Raw genomic sequence first — 25,490 nt, 5'->3', positions numbered from 1 at the left:
GGACCTGGAAGCCCTGGCCATTAAAGCAGACCTCAATGAAGCTTTCGCTGAAAAAGAGGGTTGTATGCTCTGATGCAGTCTTTGTAGATTTGGCAGAATTTAGAGCATTTGTGCCCTGAAGTGTTTCTATGCAGACATCTAGGCTAAGTGGACATTACTGTTCACTTGCTTCTTTTGCAGTTATATTTTATACCATGTTATAAAATTTCAGAAAGACTCTAATCTTTCCTAGGAGAAACTTCTCTGGAGGACCATACAATCACATCATTCACTATTAATCCTAGCTGACTTCCTTGGCACTAATCATACTTTCAGTTTCACAACACTTATTTACTAGGTGTCTAGCAGCCAGCCTCTCAGTAAGCTTACACCTCCTCTACAAGGGAGAACAGATGTATCCAAGGGTCACTCTGGCAGTAAATCTCTGTATCAGTTATCTTGTTATGCTTGATCACAAATGAGCCTAACTTAAAGTGACATAACAAAGGTTCTTTCTTTCTTACATTATATGTACATTATGTGTCATCTGTGGCTGTGCTCTACCTTATCTTCATTCTGGGTCCCAGACTGGTAGCATTCCCTGTTTAGGGACATGGCTAGTCTCATGGCCAAGGGAAAAAAGAAGCATAATGAAATCCTAAGCTGTTTCTTTTTCTTTTTTTTTTTTTTTTTGAGATGGAGTCTTGCTCTGTTGCCCAGGTTGGAGTGCAGTGGCGCAATCTCGGCTCACTGCAAGCTCCGCCTCCGGGGTTCACGCCATTCTCCTGCCTCAGCCCCCCGAGTAGCTGGGACTACAGGCGCCCGCCACCGTGCCACCACGCCTGGCTAATTTTTTTGTATTTTTAGTAGAGACGGGGTTTCACCATGTTAGCCAGGGTGGTCTCAATCTCCTGACCTCGTGACCCGCCCACCCCGGCCTCCCAAAGTGCTGGGATTACAGGCGTGAGCCACTGCACCTGGCCCATAAACTGTTTCTTAAAGCTTCCTTTCAAAAGTTACACATTCCACTTCTACCCACATGTCATTGGCCAAAGCAAGTCACATGGCCAGGCCTAATGTCAGTGGGGGGAAGGAGAACTTTTTTTTTTAATGATAATATCATCTAATACATTTTCCCTATCTCCAGACCTTATAGCTTGGATGTTAGGTGTCCCGTCAGTCAACAGAAGAGCAGATACTAGGTGTAAAATGTGTGCTTGAGTGCCACATCAGCAGCCATGTGGCTTGACCCAGTAGCTATCATCTCTCTTATACCTGTCCTTAGGCAATAAGACAGTAATTCTTTTATCAGATAATAACGCCAATAGTGGTCAGTGTTCTTATCAAGAACAATTTTCCCCTTACCTATTTAATCTTTTACTTCTCCCAAATCCACAACTTCTGTGGATGCATACTTCTTAAGACACAAGTTGAACCACAAGTTTCCACTTTTGGCCTTTGTGGAATGCTCACAAGTAATGTTTTTATACATTTTATGCTTGTTAAAAGCTAGAGTTTCTGCCCTGAAGTTACCTTTATCATATCTAGCTCTTTTTATCAATTCCTGTTGCCACAAATTGAGGCTTATGCTCTCTAATGTTAATTGGATTTTGTTTTCTCACCTTAAATCATATGTTCTGACAATATCTCAACCAGTTTTGGCTCTGGTGATGATCTCAGCACTCTTACTCAGATTTCCAGTCCTCACTGCATCATTGAATTCATTACTTCCATGAATCGTATTTTATTTCTAAATAGATTAGGCCAATCTCTTAAGCTGTTTAGGCTGGAATAGTTATTTTATCTGTGGAACTACCCAATTATCAGTTCTGGATTTTCTTGCCTACCTTATTCCTGGCTACCCATGACTCCTCTGAAAGCCTTAAAAAAATTTTTTTGGAAAGATGTTTACTTTGTTATAATAGATTAATAGGTATCTTCACAGGAATACCTTGAAAATATATTTTATTATATAACTGCTTATAAATTTGATAAAGTAGGAAATTAGATTTATTACTTCAAAGTTAGGAAAATTTTCATTAAAAAGTGGCACTTCCAAATAAATGTGGTATTTAGAGCCTGCCTCCTACCAAACATTGTAAATATGTGGGTTGCTTGACCCTAACTTTTAAAAAAGTTATGAAACAACTTCCAAATTTGTTTTCTTGTCTAGATCACAAGAGACCCCTGGAGATGGGAAGCCTCCAGCTTTACCACCCAAACAATCAAAGAAAAACAGTTGGAACCAAATTCATTATTCACATTCGCAACAAGATCTAGAAAGTCATATTAATGAAACATTTGATATTCCATCTTCTCCTGAAAAACCCACTGTAAGTAGCTTCTTCAGATATTCTTATTTTTATTTGAATTTTTAAAATCCTAAATGAAATTTGTTTTGTACTGTGGCATTTTTTAGTTGTAAGTTGTATTACAGTACATTCTCTTTTTCATCATATTATTTGGTCCTGAATTGTGCCATGATGAAACTCAATATAAGTTCTATAATTAGAAGTGATCATGGAGTACACAGAGTATATAATTAAATAAGCTGTGGGGTTAAGGGAAGATTCCTAGAAGAGATCATCTCTGATAAGAACTAATCAGATTTTTTCCTTCAAAGAGCAGGCATAGAACATACTGAACAAACCTGCACGTTGTACACATGTACCCTAAAACTTAAAGTATAATAATAATAAAAATTAAAATAAAAATAAAGAACATACTGAATGAAAGAAGCCCAGGACAAATAGCCATGTGTTGTATGAATTCATACATGTGAAATATCCAAAACAGTCAGATCTATCAAGAGACAGTAAGTAGATTTGTGGTTGACTAGGCTTTGGAGGATGGCAGGTGGGGAAATGGGGAACGACTGCTAATGGATACAAGATTTCTTTTGGAGTTGATGAAAATATTCTAAAATTAGATAATAGTGATGTTTGTACACCTCTGTGACAAGAGTAAAAATTATGGAAATATACACTTTAAATAGGTGAATGATACGTGAATTATATCTCAATAAAGCTGTTTTTTAAAATCACGTATATCAAGCAGAGGAAGTATCATTTGAATTCATGTAACACTTATGAGCACCCTCTGTGTACTCATACATATGAACCTGGCTTGCTATGAGCCAGATTCTACGGATATAGCAATTAATAAAGACAGACATGGCCCCTCTTCCTCCTGTCACTTAATAGTCTAGCATATGCTGGCAAGAATGCATGAGAGGATATATCTAGTTGGGCTAACTGCAAGTTATTAGTCAAAGAATTTACTCTTCTGAACTAAAATTTTTATTAGAATTATGATTTTTTACGAACTATACATAATATAAGCATACAAAAAGTATGTTTCCTATATATCTGAAGAATAGATTTTAAGTGAAGAAAATTCAAGTTATTTAATTTTGTCTTTTTAAGCCTAATGGTGGTATTCCACATGATAATCTTGTCCTAATCAGAATGAAACCTGATGAAAATGGGAGGTTTGGATTCAATGTAAAGGTAACCTGGAATTTATTTTATACTCAGTTTTTAAATTAAGATGTTCTTATTTTGGTAATATTTGACTAACATTTTACTTACTCTCTTTTTAAGGGAGGATATGATCAGAAGATGCCTGTGATTGTGTCTCGAGTAGCACCAGGAACACCTGTGAGTTATCTAAATGTTTCAAATAAATACTGTTTTCAAGAATATTTACTTATTTTATAATTCTTGCTAGTTTAAATAAAACAAGGAATTTCATCATTTCTTTTATTTATCAAGTGTCAAATGTTGGCTGAATCTCTTTAAGTTGCTGGGAAGTTAGTTTTTACTTGTTCTCTGTAAGTTTTTAAAATCCCTGTTTTTATAAAGAGGCTATTTATGACTTTCATTGCTTCTAAAGCATTAACAGAGTCTATCAAAATAACCCCCTTAAAAAACAAAATATAGACAGAGGTATAGTTTTGTGGGGGTTTTTGTTTGCTTGTTTATTTTTTATTAGAGTAGTTTAAGTACATTATACTTGCCTACGCACTCCTTTAAAATTTTACTTTAAATGGAAATGATACTACAAGGACAATTTTTAAAACTTTTTATTATGAACATTCTAAACAAAAGTAGAGAAAACTTATATATCCATTATGATGAATCTCCTATTACTCATTGTTCAGTTTCCACAATCATGAACTTTCTGTTCATCATAGGACAATTCTTAACTAATTGTAGGTACATCATCTTTATTACTGTTTTATATAACAAGTATTGCTTTCAAATTCCCATTTATGTTGTCTACTCTGTTTACTTTCCTTTTTCTTACCTAAATGATCTTCAAGCACCTTTTATCATTTAACTATCTCTCTGTCCTAGGAAAGGTATGAACCAGCAGCCTGAGAGGAGGAGGCCAGCTATGCTTTTTTTGGTGCTTTGCAGCAACCTCAGAGTTGGTTTGAAAATCACAATTGAGATTGATCAAGGATATCATGTTATGTGGTTTTGGTTCTGGTTTTTAAGGACCTTGTTTTTTGCAAAAATAACAGGGTACTCATGGAATATCCCTGGCATGAGCATAAACACAGAATAGTTTATTTAAATATAAATACATCAGATAGCTATTGAGGTGTCACACAAAACTAAAGAGCATGAATGCAATCATACCTCTACAAGAAACTTTTAAAATCATCAGGACTTTTCTGCTTTTCATCTGTTTCTTTTTATGTGATTGATTGCTCTCAGTGTGAATGAATTTGTACATTGAATCAGCCTTCCTCTCAAGCCACTCCAGATAAACACTCCAGTTTAAGTAAAAGCAGTGTACTTAGTAGCAGCTTCAAGCAGAGTTTTGTAACACCACTACCACACACACACATATCAGATTGTGACTCCTAAGTCTCCACTAAATAGAAATTGTGTAACTACCTACTGCTATTGTGATCCTCAATCCATGTAGTAGGATATGACTGCTAATAACTTCCAGGTTTGTATATTACCAGCTCAGTAGCCCACAGTGACCTGTCAGTCTAAATTATAAACTCCTGGGATGTAAACCCTTAATAGACCCAGCGTGGATCATATTTCCTTATTTGAAAAAAGTCTGTTGTGACTGGGGGACGAGACCGGGGATATTATGTATAAAATGACTCCTGGGGACATACTATTAATATGTATGTAAAAGATGGGGACAAAGATGGTAGAGATAATCCAAAATTATTTATTTTATATATATTTGGTGGGAAATATGAATATGATTGGGACTGCAGATGAAGGGATGAAGGATTGATGAATTATCTATCATGTAGAAAGTTAATAGATAATATCTAAAACAGAAAAGAATAACAATAGATGTTAGAGATGCAGAGGCAAATACAGAAGGATATATCTAAAGTGTTGAAAAAAGTTGCCTCTAGAGATGGGGAGGTGGTAGGGAGGAACACAAATAGTTTCTTAACAACCTTATAGACCTAGTCAAATCTTTTAATGGTGTGATTTATAACTTTGCTAAAAACAAAAATTTAAGACTTAAAAAAAAGCAGTTGTATATCTTTTGGCCTGACAGTTTCACATTTAGGAATTTCTCCTAATGAAATAATTCGACTAGGGAACAAAGAGTACTTACACAAGGATATTAACTGTATGGTTTATAACAGTTTAAAGTGGAAAAATAATCAAATGTGGACTAGGGAACAAAGAATACTTATACAAGGATATTAATTACAGTATGGTTTCTAACAGTTTAAAATGAAAAATAATCAAAATATTCATCGTTAAAGTTGGGGAAACAAATTATATGTTGCTTTGTGTCTATTGAGATGATAATGTAACTATATAAATATGGAAATATATCCATAAGATGGCATTATGGAAAAATACATGTTATAATTTTACATATATGTTTGAACCAGTTTATTAAAATATTAGATACATAGAAAAATTCTGGAAACATGCTAAAAAAGTTAACAGTGTTTAATGTGGGTAATGGAATTACAGGTATTCTGTATTTTTTTAATTGTCTGGATCATGACAATGAGCATATATTGCTCTTATAATTAGAAAAGATAATACACATTATTTACATGACGGTTGTAATAGTCAATGACTCACACGCATAAAAAAAGTATTCATTTTTCTGAGCAATGAATATGGATAGTTTTCAATTAAGTCAAGGATTCCAAGAATATTCTATAGATATATTCATTTCCAAACAGAATTCTAAGACTCTTAAGTTCTCTTTTTAATCTGTACATATTGTTGGTAATTTTTCCCTTCTGCCATGTAGAACTATGTTCCATAAATATTGGCTGGAATTTAGAACAAATTAAAACATAGTCATTCTATTGGGGGAAAAAATTAAAACCATAGGAATTTATTATTTTTGTATTATTTTGTTAATTTAGAGATCACCACAACCTTCTAATTGGAAACCACAGTTTAGGCAGTTGGGAGAAAAGGAAAAGGTTTCCATTTTTTTATGAATACATAATAGTTGCACATGTTTATGGGGTTCAAATATTTTGTTGTCATTTTTTATATTGGACATCTTCTGAAATGGATAAAATAACTCCCAATTAAAGTTATGATTCTCTTCCTGTTTGATAATCTTAGCCAAAAGCTGTTGCTCCAACAAAACTCATTTTAACATACAGTTTATTGGCCAGGTGTGATGCTTGTACCTATAATCTTAGCACTTTGGGAGGCTAAGGTGGGAGGATTGCTTGAGCTCAGGAGTTTAAGACTACCCTGGGCAACATAGTGAAACCTTGTTTCTACAAAAAAAATTTTTAAATTGGCCAGATATGGTGGCACACGCCTGTGATGCCAGCTACTCCAGTGGCTGAAGTGGGAGGATCACTTGAGCCCAGGAGATCAAGGCTGTAGTGAGCTGTGATCACACCACTACACTCCAGCCTAAGCAACAGAGCAAGACCCTGTCTCAAATATATAGCAAGACCCTGTCTGAAACACACACACACACACACACACACACACACAGCAAGACCCTCAAACATATATATTTGAGCAAGGCAGGTTCTTGCTCTGTATGTATGTATATATACACACAAACAGTTTATTTAGACTTGTCAGATCAGAATGAAATGGAAATTAAAAATTGTAACATATCTGACAAAAGGCATATTAACTATAAGAGAGTTCCCTTTAGTGATAATAGATACAGTAAGAGATTCATAGCTATCCTCTTTAACACATAGACCACCTCTTTTTTTTCTGCCAACTACACTATGCACAAAATAATGTGAGGGAAAGCTCTGTCTGCTATAGCCCGTTACTACGTTTTCCCCAGTACCATTGGCTCCCAATTCACTATACTTCAGGTATCTCAAAGACATTTACAAAAACTTGGAACTAATTGGTATACAAAAGCATCACACTGCTAGTGCACAGAGGGAGTATATGAATGTCTGTCATCTACTTCACTACATAAGTAGACAAAAAAGCAACTTGAGAGAATGAGCATAACTCTAAATTTGAACATTCCAGATTTTAAAGCTTTGGGTTGAATTATCTCATCTTTATCTTCACAAGAACTCTAAGAAATAATCAGAACTTTTCATTTTCAGACGTCTTTTCAGAACTTCAGATGTCTAAGATCACACATTTCAGAAGCAGCAGAGCAACTTCTAGACCAGTGTTTTTTCTGCTAATGATAGTGCCTTATTGGATTTTATTGACTTTGTGTTGATAAAGAATTTCAGTAGTTGTGCTTTTATTTCTTCATGCCTTTACCACAAGCAGTTCCCTTTTTTGTAAGATCCAACCCCATCATTTCCTTCTCAACCTGGCCTATCATTCCTCAAAATTCACTCTCATATATTTTCATTGCTATGTTCCCAGAACATGTCCATATTTCTATTTCTTTTGTCCTTTTACCTTAATTGCTGTTTGTCTTCTCACTTTGCACTATAGTGCAAGACTATAAAAATGACCATGCAAGATGAAATCATGCAGGATCTTGATGATTAATGGGAAAAATTATGGTTGTTCCCGTGACCTTTAAATTTATTGTCAAAACATTAAGAATTTCCTTTACTGTCTCTTATAAAGGTAAAAGGAAATGAAAAAAAAAAAAAGTAAAGCTAATATAGGATTTTGTGTCCTGTAATTCAAAACATTAGAAACACTGAGAGTTTAAATGTTTTATTTTCTTGTGAAAACTCATCATGAGTAGTTTAAACGGTGCTTGCCTTCTCCCCGTGGTACAGCTTAGAATACCAAATGAGCTTCATTTCTTGCCTCGGCAAATCGTCATAATACTGTCTACTTGACACGCTTTCAGTACTTTGTCCTCTGAACTTTTGATGTTGTGAAATATCTCCAAAAGTTCCTTTGGCTGCATATCTAGAGTCCCTCCAACAACAGTGTTAACATTCCCATGGTCATCTATTGCTTCTCTGACTCTATTTATGGTCAATTCAAACTTCACTTCCAGCATTATTCACTTCGCTGCGCTTTCATCTTTTGTGATCAATTTCCTCTTTAGATTTAGGTTATTCATTTTAATATGGGTTTATCACTGGGAGACTAGGAGGCAGCCCAACTACATGCTTTCCTGTCTGCACTTGAACTGAAAACAGATGACCATCAGACTTTGGAAGAACTGATGTGGACTGGCCACTGATTATGATGTGTGTCTGTTATTTATGTAGTGATTTTCGTATTGAAGCTAGCAGCAAAGTTTGTACTTTTTACAGTTATTCACGGTAAATACACTGTGGTAACTAAAGTTTGAATCGTATTGTTGGGGGACTGGTGTTATTTCATTAAATCATGGTAACTGAAAGTTTGTATGTATCTAGACAGTATAAAGCTAAAGCTACTTGTGTGTATGTACCTGGAAATCATCAGTTTTATTTGTATGTCTAGGCACATAATAGGTCATCAGGAAAGAAATTGTTGAATGAAGAAGGAACAAAAATGCTCTCTCTGGCAAAGCTAGATTTCTGCATTTTTTAAATAGATGAATAAATGAAAGATACTTTTCTATATGTAGTTTAGTTCTCCTGCTATTGGGTCTGTTAAAATAAATTCCTGTGCTCTACTTTCAGAAAGTTGCATGCCAATCTGAAACCTTATCTGTATTATATTACAGGCTGACCTCTGTGTCCCTAGACTGAATGAAGGGGACCAAGTTGTACTGATCAATGGTCGGGACATTGCAGAACACACTCATGATCAGGTTGTGCTGTTTATTAAAGCTAGTTGTGAGAGACATTCTGGGGAACTCATGCTTCTAGTTCGACCTAATGGTGAGTACTCTATGTAGTACCAGATAATTTATAATAATTTATTACTGTTCATTACTGAACACAGCAGCCAGATTTCTGACATAAAACATAAGTCACCTAAGTTTCCTGCTCAAAGCACAGTGGCTTTCATTGACACGTGGAGCAGAATTCAAGTTCTTTGCCCCCCACCCCTTGCTCCCACTCAGCCTTGCTTACTTTCCTCTCTTCTACACTAGCTTTCTTTCAGTTCCTCAGATCTTCCAATCTAATCGACTTATTAGGGTTTTTATCCTTGCTGTTCCCTGTGCTGACATACTCTTTTTGATTTTGTTATGACTTATACCTATACTTCATTCAGGTCTCTGCTCAGATATCATTTTCAGAAGGGCTTTCCCTCCTGACTACCATAGCTAAAATGGTCTCCCATTTCCCCTAAATGATAGTAGTTGTAGTACCAGTACTCAATAAATACTAGTTGAATGAATGAGTAAATTTGAACTCTGTTCCACTTTTAGAAAATGCCATAACAAGCTATAGTTAAAGTGTTTTTAAAATACTGCCTTTGTTTTCAGTATATGATGTCTACTTGCCTAATCATGTCATCTCCCAATCTGGACAGCTGACTTGTTAATTCATAGTCATAGAATTCCAGGTTTGGAGAAAACTTGAACGCCATAAGCTCTAGCTCTTTGGCTAATTGCATGAATTTCCTCCACAATAACCTCAAGAACATTCTACCAATATAGATAGAGCACTTTGTGGCTCCTGAAACAGGTCATTCCATCTTTGGATAGCTCAAACTATAAATTGAATTAAAAGTCCATCTTTCTTCAGTCCTGCTCCTAATTCTGTCACTCTGTGCTATGCATTATAAGTTTAACCCCCTTTCCTTCAGTTTTTTGACAATAACTAATTTTACCAGAAACCCACCTCCCCTTTCTCCAGTTTAACAGTCCTAGAGTCTTCAGCCAGTGTTCATATGGCATTGTTTAGAGTTCCCTCAACACTTTATCAGTCTGCTCTAAGAAAAAAGTTTTGTATGTCTAATATCCCAGGATTAGACATATTCTTCTGGTTTTGTTCTGTACAATTTACTATTAATCATTATTTTAGCCACAGAATAATTATTGTTAATGCCATATTACCACTTGAATATGTACCATAGGAAAGTGAAATATCATTCGAGTTCTACTTGTCACCATCACACCCAACCCTGCAAAATTTTGCAAGGATATTTCTTTTTTATAAACAAAAAATAAAAAATCCTCTTTGTACCTCTTGTTCACAAATAGGCGTTTTCATTTTATCTTCTCCACTTTGTGTTCTTTTCCATTCATGGTCTAGAATTGGCTTTCTAGGAAGATTAAAAGGACTTCAACAGAACATTCTATTTTGACTTTTCAAGGAACTTGTTCATTTAGACTTGATACTTAGGTGAGTCATTAGGTGTTTTCTGTCACATACAGCTACTTAAATTTTAAACCAGGAATAACATTTTTTTCTGTATTTATTGTATTATTTTTTCTCTTGATAATAGATCCTAAAGAACTCAATAATATTAGCTAATAGTTATTAAAAGCTTTCTGTGCACCTAGGCTCTTTTGTATATTTTCATTTAATCCTCATAGACATCCAATGAGATAGATGAATTATCCCCATTCTAGAGTTGAAGATACTTTGACACCAAGACATTCAGTTACCTGCTCACAGATTCATGACGGTACAGAGCCAGAATATGAACAAAAATCCATATGATGGCAAAGACCCAGCCTTTTTACAATTCCAGATCTCATCCTTTGCTTTATAGTATGAGAGGAACCCACCGGGGTCTACTTCTTGCAAAATATCTTTCTAAATTGTTTCGTAGTCAAAATACGGAGCAGAACCTGCATCTGTTTTCAGTGTGGGTCTATCTTTTCCATTCGTAAAGTTTCATATAATTAAAATTTAAAACTGTGTTTGCCAAGAATATATTTTTGTTTTTCTGATCTTTTCCCCTTTAATTCTTATTTCTTCTTAGGCAAAATGTTGTCATACCTTTTTGTCTTTTCATTCTTCATTTCAGAAATTTATTTTTCTAAAAAAAGTATAGATATTCAAGGAGGAACCAGATCTCTTAGGCAAGGGTAAAGAGGCCCCTACCTTGGCTCCATGTTTTAGAAGGCCCTGCTTTGGCTCTCTTTCTTCTCCCAGTGGAGTCATAATTTTGTAGGACCAAAAGGACATGCCAAGCTATAACCTCCATTCCCTTTCTATGCCACTTTTTTTCAAACCTCAGTTCTGAGTCCAGATAACCCTGAGCCTCTCTAGATCTTCATGGTTATTTTCCACATATCCGTTCTCTCAAGGTGGGTTCATATGGTATGTGTATCCTAGCCTAGAAGGTGGCTAAGAGGCTACAGTTTGTGGAGGGAGAGGTATAGATATATCTTGCATGTGGGCTGGGATCTTCACATGTATGTTTATAAGCCCCTATGTTAAAAAATGGGACTGAGAGTGGGTAACGGTGGAATACAGGCCTAGGATCTAGGGTCTGAATCTCCTCACATTACCATGACCATGAATTCTGGCCTAGAATTCTCGTTTGAAGTCTGGCCTCCCAGGTTGTTTTGTAGGTATGTCACAGAAAGAGGATGAAGCATATTTTGTTTAGCACTGTGTTCAAGTTTTTTGTAACTTCTCATAGTTAAACATATGGTATATAGGTCTCTATTTGTACTCTTGCCCTAGGTCCCCTACAAATTAAGAGTGGGTGTATTCACAGCTGCTTCTCAGCAGCTCTTCTTTCTTATTGTCTCTTCAAGTTGTAGACATTTTCAGCAATGTAGCCAAGAACACTTCTTCCCTCCAAAGGTACAGCAAAGCCCCTCAACTCCACAACTACTTTCTGTCCCCCATAGTGACACCAGCCTCAGATCTGGTGTAATTCTTCACAAATGAATTATTTTTTGAACAAAACATTATACTGTGTATCTGGTAAATTCCTATCATGTGAATTCATTAATATTTCCACATTTTGGGGTTTGTTTGATTTTTTTTTTTTAAGCTGTATATGATGTAGTGGAAGAAAAGCTAGAAAATGAGCCAGATTTCCAGTATATTCCTGAGAAAGCCCCACTAGATAGTGTGCATCAGGATGACCATTCCCTGCGGGAGTCAATGATCCAGCTAGCTGAGGGGCTTATCACTGGAACAGTCCTGACACAGTTTGATGTAAGTAATATCATTATATATTAAAAGCATTTTGCTGATATTTTCTAACTAGTTTCATAGTTTCTTAAGTGCCTAATCTATGCATTATAATTTCTAAACTAAAATGATATTCTGAGAAATGTTTGACATAAAGAGTTCTAAAATGCCAAGTTTTAAAAATTGCTCCCAAAATACTAGCTATGATTATATAAATAGAATATGTTTTAAAAAGAGGGATAAGGAAATTTTATACAGATTCATCAAACTAAATTTTTTTCTATAGTTAAATAGCTATTTTTTTGAAAGGTGGCAGATGAAGATAGGCTATTATATACTTTAAAATCCTGAGCTTGGCCGGGTGTGGTGGCTCACGCATGTAATCCCAGCACTTTGGGAGGCTGAAGTGGGCGGATCACAAGGTCAGGAGATCAAGACAATCCTGGCCAACATGGTGAAACCCCATCTCTACTAAAAATACAAAAAATTAGCCGGGTATGGTGGCGGGTGCCTGTAGTCCCAGCTACTCGGGAGGCTGAGGCAGGAGAATGGCGTGAACCTGGGAGGCAGAGCTTGCAGTGAGCAGAGATCGCGCCACTGCCCTCTAGCCTGGGCGACAGAGCGAGACTCCATCTCAAAAAATAAATAAATAAATAAATAAAATCCTGAGCTAAAGGAAAATAACTTTTATTTTTGCAGTTTATACCTTGTCATATTTAATCTTTGTTTATTTTTCATTAGTGCAATCTTGAAAACTGGAAAAACCAAAACTTCCAGACAGATCATTATATCCAATGAACTAGAATGCTTCTTCAGTGCTTATAATATGCATTTTGACCCACGATCACCCAGTGGATTTTGAAATGTTTTATTCAGACTGTATCAACCTAATTTGTTTAAATTAGTAAACCTGAATTTTTTTTTTTTTTTTTTTTTTTGAGAAGCGGCCTCTCACTATGTTGCCTAGGCTGATCTCAAATTTCTACATCCAAACAATCCTCCGGCCTCAGCCTCTCAAGTAGCTGGAATTACAGGCATGCACAGCCATGCCAGGCTCCCTGGATAGTTTTTAATGTGTTTTTAGAAATGACCATCATTAATATTTGTTGTTCTGACATATATGTTATAGGTAAGTGTTTAACTATAAAACATTTAGGATATGTTTGTTTTTGTTCAAAAGTTCTTAGTTCATAGACTGTAAACACCTCCAAACTAAATGAAAGTTAAATGTTTTCTGCAGATTTGCTACTCACAACTTCAGGTGCTCCTGCTGTAAGCAGAATTGGTTTCAGTAGTTTTACCACTTTTCAAAATATGACACATAATTTATGTTAGAAACTGAAGAATTCAGCTTTGCAAATCTGGTTCAGTACTCTACTAGACTATGGTATATCATTGTATAGATGACCTATTCAAAGGCAAAAAGACCTGTTTCCTGTTAGTATAGAAACAAATCTGGTAAACAAAAGAGAAATTGTTTATGGCTTTTGTTGGAACTGTCCCTTTTTTTTTTTTTAGCAACTGTATCGGAAAAAACCTGGAATGACAATGTCCTGTGCCAAATTACCTCAGAATATTTCCAAAAATAGATACAGAGATATTTCGCCTTGTGAGTATCTTATTGTCTCTGTTAAATTTAATCTTTTAAACATAACTTTACTAAAACATTATTTCTTTTAAATTTTTTTAGATGATGCCACACGGGTCATTTTAAAAGGTAATGAAGACTACATCAATGCGAACTATATAAATGTAAGTTTATTTTTATTATGCCTTTGCCATTTGGAAAAATACAATTCACTATGAACTTTGAGGTTCTTTTTGTTAAAATCCTAACCTGGATAGAATATTAAAACTTTCAGCTATGAAAAATATTATCGAAGTAATATTAAAGAAAATACTTTGGTACTTGTGTATTAATATACAGGTAGAGCAGTGGAATGGAATAGTCCAGTTCATAAATAGACTTAGATACTAGAATTTTGTTGATGGTAGAGGTGGCCTTTTAAATCATTGGAGATAAAACAGACTATCCAGTGAATGGGTGGTTGGGTCAACTGTCTAGAACAGGAGCCCCCAACCCCTGGGCCATGGACTGGTAATCATCTAGGTTGCATGCTCATTATGAAAATCTAATGCCTGATGATCTGTGGTGGAACAGTTTCATCCTGTAACCATCCCCACCTCCCACCCTCCCAACCCCACTCGATGGAAAAATTGTCTTCCAAGAAACCAGTCCCTGGTGCCAGAAGGGTTGGGGACCACTAGTCTAGAATATGTCATTGTAAAGAGGCATTTTTTTTTTTCTTACCTGGAAAAAAAAATTACTATTTTTTTCTTAACCCTGTAATTAGAAAATTTCAAATGTACAAAATTAAACCAAACAGTAAAATCAACCTTCATCTACACATCACTCAGTTTCAGCACTTGTCAACTCATGACAAACTTGGTTTCACCTTTTCCAGGTTCTTTTGAAGCAGATCTTTATATCATATCATTCTTCTATAAATACTTCACCTCTACTCACTCTTGATGCCAACATATATTTCAAATATATCAAAATGTAATTTTTAAAGTGGAATTATGAAATTACTTGAAGGAAATATGTGAAAATTGTTTAAAATCTCAAGGGGAGGTTTTTTAAGCTTAGATACATGTCTAAGCTTAAAGATGAATTTGACAAGGTAAAATTTGTTATTTTTGGTATGCTTAAAAACTACTAAAATCAAATGACAAATGGAATTTTTTAAATACTAGAAAAGGCTTATTTAATATACAAAGAGCTTCATAAATGAATAAGAAAAGTAAGCCTGGGCAACATATTGAGACCCCATTTCTCGAATAAAAATAAAAATATAAAAATATAAAAATTAGCAGTCATGGTGGTGCATGCCTGTTGTCCCAGCTACTCAGGAGACTGAGGTGGGAGAATCGCTTGAGCCTGAGAGGTTGAGGCTGCAGTGAGCCATGATCACATGACTGTCACTGGGTGACAGAACAAGACCCTGTCTAAAAAAAAAAAAAAGTTCAATGAAAATAATGGATGAAGGACATGCAAAGACAATTCATAGAAAAGGAAATTATGCAAATGACATTTTTAATAGTCATTTTTAAATCTATACAAAAGTAGAGAGAATAATATAAAAGAGTCCCCCCATACCTCTTACCCAGTTTCAAGAGCTATCAACTAGTGGCCAATCTTATTTCAGCTAAATACTAACCTCCAAATTATTTTTAAGCCCAAATATGTCACTGTATATTTAAGTTGAGTTAATTCTCACCATTCGATGTTGTCATGCTCTAGAAAGTCTTTGTACATGCTAAATTAGAGACTATTTAATCATTGCTTCTAGGGAAAATACAGGGTTAGGTTCCCCCAGGCCAAAAGTCACAACATTTTCATTAGCTGATCAATACATAATGTTGTTTCTGTTTAAAGACACTTTATTTAATATATATTGCTGATTCATTAACATTTAACTCATAGTCAACAGCACTATAACTCATACCTCAAGGAAGCTTATCTAACATACATATTTTCTCCATGAGGTATATCACATCCTTCTTGCACTTAGAAACACTAGTCAGCACTTTAAAACTACACTTGGGGGCCATTTTTAAACAGCAAAATCACCAGTAAAAAAACCCAAAAGGTGAAAAGTAAGGCACTACATAGAATGCAAAAAGGCCACTTGTTTACAGTATGAGAGCTAAAACAAAATGTCAGAGTTGGTTTGTTTGATCTCACCTGGAAATAAATGTGCATGTCTTCAGATGACTCACATTTTTCACTGCTCTAAGTATGTCTACTAGATGACCAAGAAATCCCTGCAACTGTTTTGAGGGTTATGCATAAATTTTAGCAAGTAGTCAAATTTGCAAATAGAGAATTCTTGATGAAGGATTAGCTACTTAAGAATATATCTCTGATAAGGCCTTTTTTTTTTTTGGTAGCAAAACCACAATACTATTTTAACACTTAGAAAAATAATATCAGAGTTAAATGAAAAATACATGCAATTTACAAAAAGAAAAGTGCAATGAAAACTTCAAGGAATTACTATTTCACCTATGAGATTGAAAGAGCAAAAGTTTCATAATACTACATGTAGGTCCACATCCTTTATGTGAAACCTTAGGTTAAATATACTATGGGGCCAGGCGCAGTAGCACAGTAGCACTAAAGAGAGGCATAGGCTGGAGGATAGCTTCAGCCCAGGAGTTTGAGACCTGCCTAGGCAACATAGGAAGACCTCATTCTCCACATAAAGGGGCAGTGAGTGGGAGGATGTAGAAAAGTATGCTTTGGGATTCCGAATTTTTGGAATTTTGAAAGGGTATTTAGTACATATACCATATACTATAATAAGTAGCATCGCTGGCAGGCTATGGGACAAGCGCTCTATAATCAATATATCTGAATAGTTAACAGCAAACTATAGATATTCTCCCTAAGTAAGACTAATAAAGAGTGCAAATAGTCTTAGGTCAGTTCAGGTCAGATTTTGCTGTCAAATGAGCACAGGTTGGGGCAAGTTTACAAAAATAAAAAACATGAGGGCCTTAAGTCTGCATTAAATATTTTATTTTCTTGTATATTTATACAGTAGAGCCATTTAAAAGAATGAAATTTTATTTACTAATCAAACATGATCTTGAAGATGAAGTAAAAAGGAGAAATAAGCAGAACAACATTATATATATAGTATACTACCATTTTTAAACAACAGTTACACAGAAAAGTGGGAAGTTGCATATATGTTTGTATGTTGTATATAGAATATCCCTGAGAAGGCTATATGACAAACAGAGAAAAAGATTACCTTCCTGGGTGCAAACTAGAAGCTGAAATGGGAGAAGAGACTTTCTTTATTCACTCTTTGTTATTCTTTGAATTGTCATGTGCATATATCACCTTTTTTAAAAAAATTTAATCTCAAAATGTAGTAGGATAATGACTGATGTCTCAACTTTCCCAAATACTATCGTAATTACCTCTTTCTGAAAATTATGAATTTAAAATATTATTCTGGTATCCTCTAAAGTTATTTTATATGTAAAAATTCAAGCTAAAACCAATGGCAGAATTTTTGTTCCTCACAAATTTTACCAATAAACTATTTACAGATAAGTATTTTTTATTTCTTTACCAAGTCTCTGCCTCTGAAACAAAATTCTGTTAAGCTGCTTTTAAAAATCATAATAGGCCGGGTGTGGCTCACACCTGTAATCTCAGCACTTTGGGAGGCCAAAGCAGGAGGATTGCTTAAGCCCAGGAAAATATTTGGAAAATATTTAAATTCTTATTTCCACTAATTAAAAGATAAATACATATAACTGTTGAACATTGCCATGAAATTTCTTCTACAGATAAAATAAGAAATTGTTAATAAAGATTTGTTTTACTGACAGCAGTTTATTGAGATTAGTTGTATTCACTATAACAGTTAGTGGATGATTTTCATATTCCTGATTACTGTAAAAAGTAATGCAAAACATTTATTTTCATGTCCTTTTCTTTTTAGATGGAAATTCCTTCTTCCAGCATTATAAATCAGTACATTGCTTGTCAAGGGCCATTACCACACACTTGTACAGATTTTTGGCAGATGACGTGGGAACAAGGCTCCTCTATGGTTGTAATGTTGACCACACAAGTTGAACGTGGCAGAGTAAGTCATAGTTGAATCTTACACATTGCTTGGACTTTTTTCAAGTTATACTGCACATATGTAGTCAAAATATTCATGTTTATTTAAGCCTTTGTAACCTTTAATCTTCTTTTCTTGTGGTTTCTTGTTTTAAATCATCATGGTTAAGTGCATAAAACTGTGACTAACACATAAATAAATGTGACATAAGTGTTAGCCATTACTGTCATTGTTATTATTTAAAGGGATTAATATACATTTATTAAGGGTCTTGTGTCTAACATATCTACAGAACTCTTTACAACTCTACAGTAAAATAAATAATGCAATTTAAAAATGGGCAATGGATCTGAATAGACAGTTCTCCAAAGAAGATATACAAATGGCTAAGAAGCACAAGAAAAGGTGCTCAACATCATTATCAGGGAGATGCAGATCAAAACCTTAATGAGACTTTATATCCAAGAGGATGGCTAAAATAAAAAGGACGTATAAAAACAAGTTCTAGGGATGATATGGAAAAAACAGAACCCTCCTATGGTGGGTTTGTAAAATCATCCAGCCATTTTGGAAAACAGTCTTGTAGTTCCTCAAAAAGTTAAACGTCGAGTTGGTATAACTTAGTACTTTCATTCCTAAATCCAAAAGAGTTGAAAAGGTCTGTCCACACAAAAATTTGTACATGAGCATTCATAACAGCATTATTTGTAATGGCCAAAATGTAGAAACAACTCAAATATACAAATAAAATGTGGTATAGTCTTATGGTTGGATATTATTTGGCAATAAAAAGGAACGAAGTAGTGATACATACTACAACATGGGTAAACCTGGAAAACACTTAGCATAGTGAAAGAGGTCAAAAAGACCACATATTATATGACTGCATTTATATGAAATGTCCAGGATAGGCAACTCTGTAGGGACATGAAGTAGATCAGTGGTGGTCTAGATCTGGGGTAAGAATAGGGGAACGGATGAGGAAGAATGAACAATGACTACTAATTGGTATAGGGTTTATTTTGGGTGTAATGGGAATGTTCTAAAAGTGATTGTGGTGATGGTTGCACAGTTCTGTGAATATACTGAAAACTATTGTATGCATTAAACGAGTGAACGGTATGGTGTATGAATTACTTGTCATTACAGCTGTTTTAAAAAATCTTAAGATTTAATGAGGATTTTTGCTGTCTCAAAATATAGCCAGATTACTTACTATTAAAAAGGGAAAAAAGTGACAAAGAAAAAATGTCGGCTGGGTGCAGTGGCTCACACCTGTAATCCCAGCACTTTGGGAGACAGAGGCAGGTGGATCACCTGAGGTCAGGAGTTCAAGACCAGCCTGACCAATGTGGTGAAACCCCGTCTCTACTAAAAATACAAAATTAGCCAGGCTTGGTGACACATGCCTGTAATCCCAGCTACTTGGGAGGCTGAGGCAGGAGAATCGCTTGAACCCAGGAGGCAGAGGTTGCAGTGAGCCAAGATCGTGCTATTGCACTCTAGCCTGGGCAACAAGAGCAAAACTCCATCTCAAAAAAAAAACACTAGTCAGCAGATCTAGATGAAATTTATTAAATTTTTCTTGTAACTTTTCTATGTTTAAAATTTATTAAAAATTAAAACATTTTTAAAAATTGGAGAACATGAATCCATGTGTGTATAATTTTATTTATTTATTATTTATTTATATCAATATCAGGTTAAATGTCACCAGTATTGGCCAGAACCCACAGGCAGTTCATCTTATGGATGCTACCAAGTTACCTGCCACTCTGAAGAAGGAAACACTGCCTATATCTTCAGGAAGATGACACTATTTAACCAAGAGGTAAGAAGGCGGGATATCTGTTCATTAGAACTGTTGTGTTCAAGGTAAAGACTGAAAGCTGAAAATGTTTTTAGTTTGAGTATTGGTTACTAGGAAATACTATAAGAATTATTGAATTGTTTATCTGCTTTAATGGGGTACTTTGGAATTTTATTAAGAGTATTATCCTATTCTATTATAAAATTAATGTTTTTCTTAGTTTCTATGACTAAATATGAATGGTCAGTGAAAAAGTAGTCTGGTAAATAATACTACTGTTACTACTTCGCCTATTCAGCACAGCTATTTAGATATGTTTCATTATAAAAAAAACTTTTACTCCAAGTAGTATCAGTACAGTATTTGGGTGTGTCTGTGGAAATGGAAAAAACAATTGAAAGCTATTAAATTATTTTCCTTTTTTAAAAGAGTAGAGGAGAGCAACTTCACAGTCCCCCACATATTAAGAAGGAAAAGGTTGTAACCAGGACCTTCTGACAGCAGATGGGGTGTAGATTTCTAATTGCCAGCTCTTAATTCTGCCTGAGTCAGTCCCCTTGGCTTCAAATGAAACTGATTAATAAATGATGGCTCAGTATCCCAATTGGAAGATGTATGTAGAGAGCATCATGCTGCCAGTTCTGTCAGGCTGCTAGAGACAGTGCACCCTACTTTCTCTGCCTGCAGCTAGCTATCCCTCTGCCACCACCTTTGGTTTTCAAAGGGACTAAAAGAAGGAAGTAACTGCTAGAGAAGAGTAAATAGCCCAAGCTATGAATGCCCAGGACTATCCCATCAATGGTCAAGGCTTTGGAAATGAGAACTCCCCTCCAACCCCAAGAGCATGATTAAAGGAAACCAGAGAGACAGAGCCTTACTGACTAAAAGGGAAGAAGCCAGAAGTTGTGCTAATTTATAGAAAAGAAATCTGGCATTGAATAAAGCTAAAATTACAAGAATTTTAAAATTTCAAAATTTTATGGGCTAGAGTCCATCAGAATGAATTTAGGGTTTGGGGACATATACTGTGTAGCTCATGGTCTAATGTAACAGGTCAAGCCAATATGATATTTCTTCATTTTCTCAAATAGATAATGAAAGATAGGCTACGTATGTTTATATAAAATAATGTCTATCTTTAGCAATAATGTCTATCTTTAGCATAGTCTCTATTATACTCCACCTGTAGATTATCCATGACAGTTTTATATACCATAGTGGCTTTTCTTTACACACCCTGAGTACATTAGAACGAAGACATGAGTTAGTTTCTAAAGTTTGAGCCAAACATAATTGGGAAAATAAGTTTGCTCCCATAAATAAAAACATACCTGGATGGATTAATGATAGCAGATACTACCTCAAGTCTTGAATACCTTTTACTTTTACTTTTCAGGAAGCTCTCTTTAGTGTAAATGGCAATAACCATAGTTATAATTATAGTGTTGAATGACGATAGCAACCATTTATTGATTATATGGTGCCAAGTAGCTGATTGGGTGATGTACAGGTCTCCTCATGGAGTCTTTTTAGCATAAGACTGATCCTTTAAAGTACAGATGTTATTTCATTTTTCAGTTGAAATTATTTTCTGAAACATTGGATGCTATAACTGGCAGAGTCAAGATTTGAACCAAGATGTATCTAAACCCACTACTCTTACTGTCTCCATTATACCAACCTTGGCTCTCCAAAAAGAAATAATCCCACTGATTTGACTTTGTGTTTTTATTAACTCCAATTTTTAATATACATTTATCTTGAGATTTTATTTTTCTGATTTCCATAATTTCATCTGCATTGTGTGAGGATTAGGTCAGCTTTGTTCACAAAAAATGTTTTTTACTTTACCATTTTTGCTCACCCAAGAATTCATTAGTTTTCTTTAAGCATTTCTCTGGGTCTTAATTTGTTTCTACCTATATACTTGATTATCACCATTAAAATACTTTACACATATAGAAATTGAGTTATAAAAAGAGTAGTAATGTAATTAGCCATACTTAAATGGATACAACTATTTCTATAAAATAGTTTCTTTCCTTTTTGTTGAAATTTTGCATTCTAATGAGTTTATACATAACTTTTGGTGGAGAAGAGGAGTGGTTGGTTTTGCTTTCCTTCTAAAATTCCAATGACATGAATATATTTTAAAGATACTGTCATAGTACCAACACGTTCATATTCCTGCTGTGCAATAACAGACGAATACACTGAGACAGCAGGGATGCAGCAGATAAAGAGTTTAATGATCGCAGGGTACCGAGCAAGGAGATGGGAGGAGACCCTCAAATCATCTCCCCGAGGAGATGGGATCTGGGATGGGGTTTTTAAGGGGATGGTGGAGAGCAAGGGGCTGGGAAATTAAGATCATTGATTGGTTGGGATAAGGTGGATGAAATCATCAGGAGGTGCATTCTTTGGTGAGTTAGCTTATCTCAGGGTCCTTTAGACCAACTGAGTCAGTAGTTTCATCAGTATGCAGGACCCAAAAGAATGTCTCAAAGGGGAAATCTAACATTTCATAATGTCCCAGGTTGTTACCTGTAGAGCAGTTAAGGGGAACTATAATCTTGTAATGGGTCTATGGGATTCTGAGGCAACAGGCACCAACCAACTATGAGGACGCGGGTCAGAGAGCAGCTGACCTAGTGATCAATGCTAAGTGTGCTGCAAGCTGTGTTTAGTTTTCTATCTCCCCCTCCCTTCTTTCCTGATTAATTTTATGAGGTTTATAGGGACAATTTCAATAATACATAAGTCAAGGTGCATAATTTTTCATTTGTTCTTAGAAAAATGAAAGTCGTCCACTCACTCAGATCCAGTACATAGCCTGGCCTGACCATGGAGTCCCTGATGATTCGAGTGACTTTCTAGATTTTGTTTGTCATGTACGAAACAAGAGGGCTGGGAAAGAAGAACCCATTGTTGTCCATTGCAGGTATTCTGTTTTCCGTCTTTTATGAATGTATAGCTGAACAGATATGTCATTTTTAAAAGAGAGTACATATTTTGTCCTTATGGTGTTATTATCACTGTAATAATTAGAACTCAAAGCTATGCTCTGAAGGTAGGAGGCAAAGGATATGTTCTAACATATGATTGGCAGTAACTTTATCATAAGATATAAAAATAATACTGATTGCACTGATTCTTAGATGCTCCTCCTTTTCATATTTTGACACCTCTGAAATTGGTCTTAACAATTTACAATAGATTTGATGAAATACAGTACTGTGGGCTGTCTTAGTCCATTTGTGCTATGTAACAAAATATTTGAGACTGGGTAATTGAAAAGGAACAGAAATGCATTTCTTTTACTTCTGGAGGCTGGGAAGTTCAAGATCAGGGTACACACAGGTTCTCATGAGGGTCTAATGAGGACTACTCTCTGCTTCCATTATGGCACTTTGTTGTGTCATTCTCTGGACGGGATGAATACTGTTTCCCCACATGCTAGAAAGGACAGAAGGAGTGAACCCACTCTCTGAAGTCCTTTTATATAAGGGCTCTAATCCCGTCAGCCCTCATGACTTAATCACCTCCAAAAGGTCCCACCTTTTCTTTTTTTTTCAGTCGGAGTCTCATGCTGTCACACAGGCTGGAGCGCAATGGCATGATCACAGCTCACTGTAACCTCTGCCTCCCAGGCTCAAGTGATCCTCCTGCCTCAGCCCCCAGAGTAGCTAGAGGTACAGGTGCACCACCAAGCCTGGCTAATTTTTGTATTTTTTTGTAAAGATGGGTTTTTGCCATGTTGCCCAGGCTGGTCTGGAACTCCTGGGCTCAAGGGATCCACCTACTTTGGCCTCACAAAGTGCTGGGATTACAGGCGTGAGCCACTGTGCCTCACCGGTTCCACCTCCTAATATTATCACATTGGTGATTAAGTTTTAACATAGGAATTTTATGGGACACATTCAGACAATGGCTTAGGCATTAGGTTACAGCCTAATATTTAGATTCTCTTCCTTCTTCCTTGCCTGTGGCTCCTCTTAGGACATTCATTGAGTACTCCTACCTCTCTTGAAATGACCCTACCAAAGGATATGCTACTTCTAAAAGCTTGAAGTAAACAGCAGGTTACTCTTTCTTTCTTTGAGACCCAAGTCCCCTTCTGCCCTCCAGTCTTTACTGCTACTGATCCAGAGATTAGGAGACAGTTGTTCCCTCCCTGTTACGGCCACCTTTGTTAAGTGGTTTATTCAGAGGATATCTTGAGGTATCTCTTTATACTTAGACTTTCCAACACACTTTAAGAGTAGAGTTTCAAATCATCAAAACAGATTATAGACCAAAATTTGAGAGGTACAGTAGCAAGAATGGTGAAACACCATTTTATATCCCAAGTCCCTGATAACTACTGCATTCGTGTTCACAGATTAGAAGTTAAAAAGTTGTTCTTGGCTGTCTCAGTGGTAAAGTTTAGTTTAAAATCAGACCGGGAGCGGTGGCCCATGCCTGGAATCCCAGCACTCTGGGAGGCCGAGGCGGGCAGATCACCTGAGGTCAGGAGTTCGAGACCAGCCTGACAAACATGGTGAAACCCTGTGTCTACTAAAAATACAAAAAAAATTAGCCAAGTGTGGTGGTGCACGTCTGTAATCCCAGCTACTCGAGAGGCTGAGGCAGGAGAATCGCTTGAGCCCAGGAAGTAGAAGTTGCAGTGAGCCGAGATCGCACCACTGCACTCCAGGCGGCGTGAGTGAGATTCTGTCTCAAAAAAAAAAAAAAAAAAAGATATATTTGAGTTTAAAATATTGTTGTCTTTTGTGCATTCATCGATGGTTTATTATTGTCATTCTATCATTTTGCATTTTAAGAGGAGTTGCTCCAGTAAGCTTCTATTCCTTGTTCAGATTTTAAAAAGTTAAATTTAACTGCTTTAAAATAGTATTTTTCCAACTAACGTGGTAGATGGAAGATTCAGAACAAGTAATTAAGTCAGTGCATTTTTTTTCTGTTTTCAAAATATTCTGTATTTGGCTTACTACTTTTATAATATAAAACATTAAAATGATATTGTTCTTCTGTGTTATAATTCAGTTTTATGCACAAAAGCCACAAGTGGTTTAACAGAATAGTATCAGTAAGATCTTGCCTATATTTGTCTTTTTTAGTGCTGGAATCGGAAGAACTGGGGTTCTTATTACTATGGAAACAGCCATGTGTCTCATTGAATGCAATCAGCCAGTTTATCCACTAGATATTGTAAGAACAATGAGAGATCAGCGAGCCATGATGATCCAAACACCTGTGAGTACTGTACTTCATATACAAGTGTATATTCTTAACATGATGATTTTTGTTGCCACTGCGTATCCTAAATCATATTTTTATCCTTTTTTATCTTTTCAATTCCTTGCCATGGTCAAATAACCTCTAGCACAGGGGTAAGCAAACTACTGCCCGCTAGTCAAATCTGGCCTGCCACTTGTTTTTGTAAATAAAATTTTAGTGGAACACAGCCATGCTCATTTATCTATGCCTGCTTTGATATTATAGCTGCAGAATTTGGAAGTTGCAACGGTACCATGTGGCCTGCTATTTCTAAAATATTTAATATCTGGCCTTTTACAGAAAAAGTTTTGCTAACATGCAAGTTGCCTGGCGTATTAAATATTGAGTGCTT

The 25,490-nt window shown here is 35.7% G+C and overlaps 1 protein-coding gene across 10 annotated transcripts in view; it reads left to right on the top strand.

Moving 5' to 3' along the window:
• PTPN4 (protein tyrosine phosphatase non-receptor type 4) overlaps positions 1-25,490 on the top strand; it is a 221,246-nt gene that overhangs the window by 183,500 nt on the left and 12,256 nt on the right. For all 10 annotated transcript variants that reach the window (XM_063712731.1, XM_002812411.6, XM_024243618.3 and 7 more), the window contains 11 exons: positions 2,153-2,312; positions 3,405-3,488; positions 3,582-3,638; positions 9,073-9,229; positions 12,255-12,421; positions 13,916-14,006; positions 14,088-14,149; positions 17,923-18,069; positions 19,751-19,879; positions 22,651-22,799; positions 24,979-25,114. In XM_063712731.1, coding sequence (XP_063568801.1) covers positions 2,153-2,312; positions 3,405-3,488; positions 3,582-3,638; positions 9,073-9,229; positions 12,255-12,421; positions 13,916-14,006; positions 14,088-14,149; positions 17,923-18,069; positions 19,751-19,879; positions 22,651-22,799; positions 24,979-25,114 — 1,339 coding nt within the window. The remainder of the gene's footprint in view (positions 1-2,152; positions 2,313-3,404; positions 3,489-3,581; positions 3,639-9,072; positions 9,230-12,254; positions 12,422-13,915; positions 14,007-14,087; positions 14,150-17,922; positions 18,070-19,750; positions 19,880-22,650; positions 22,800-24,978; positions 25,115-25,490) is intronic.

Source organism: Pongo abelii, chromosome 11 (genome assembly GCF_028885655.2).
Source record: "Pongo abelii isolate AG06213 chromosome 11, NHGRI_mPonAbe1-v2.0_pri, whole genome shotgun sequence".
In the NCBI taxonomy this organism is placed as follows: domain Eukaryota; kingdom Metazoa; phylum Chordata; class Mammalia; order Primates; family Hominidae; genus Pongo; species Pongo abelii.
Note: the sequence above shows the minus strand (reverse complement) of the source record. Positions and strands in the feature narration are given on the sequence as shown.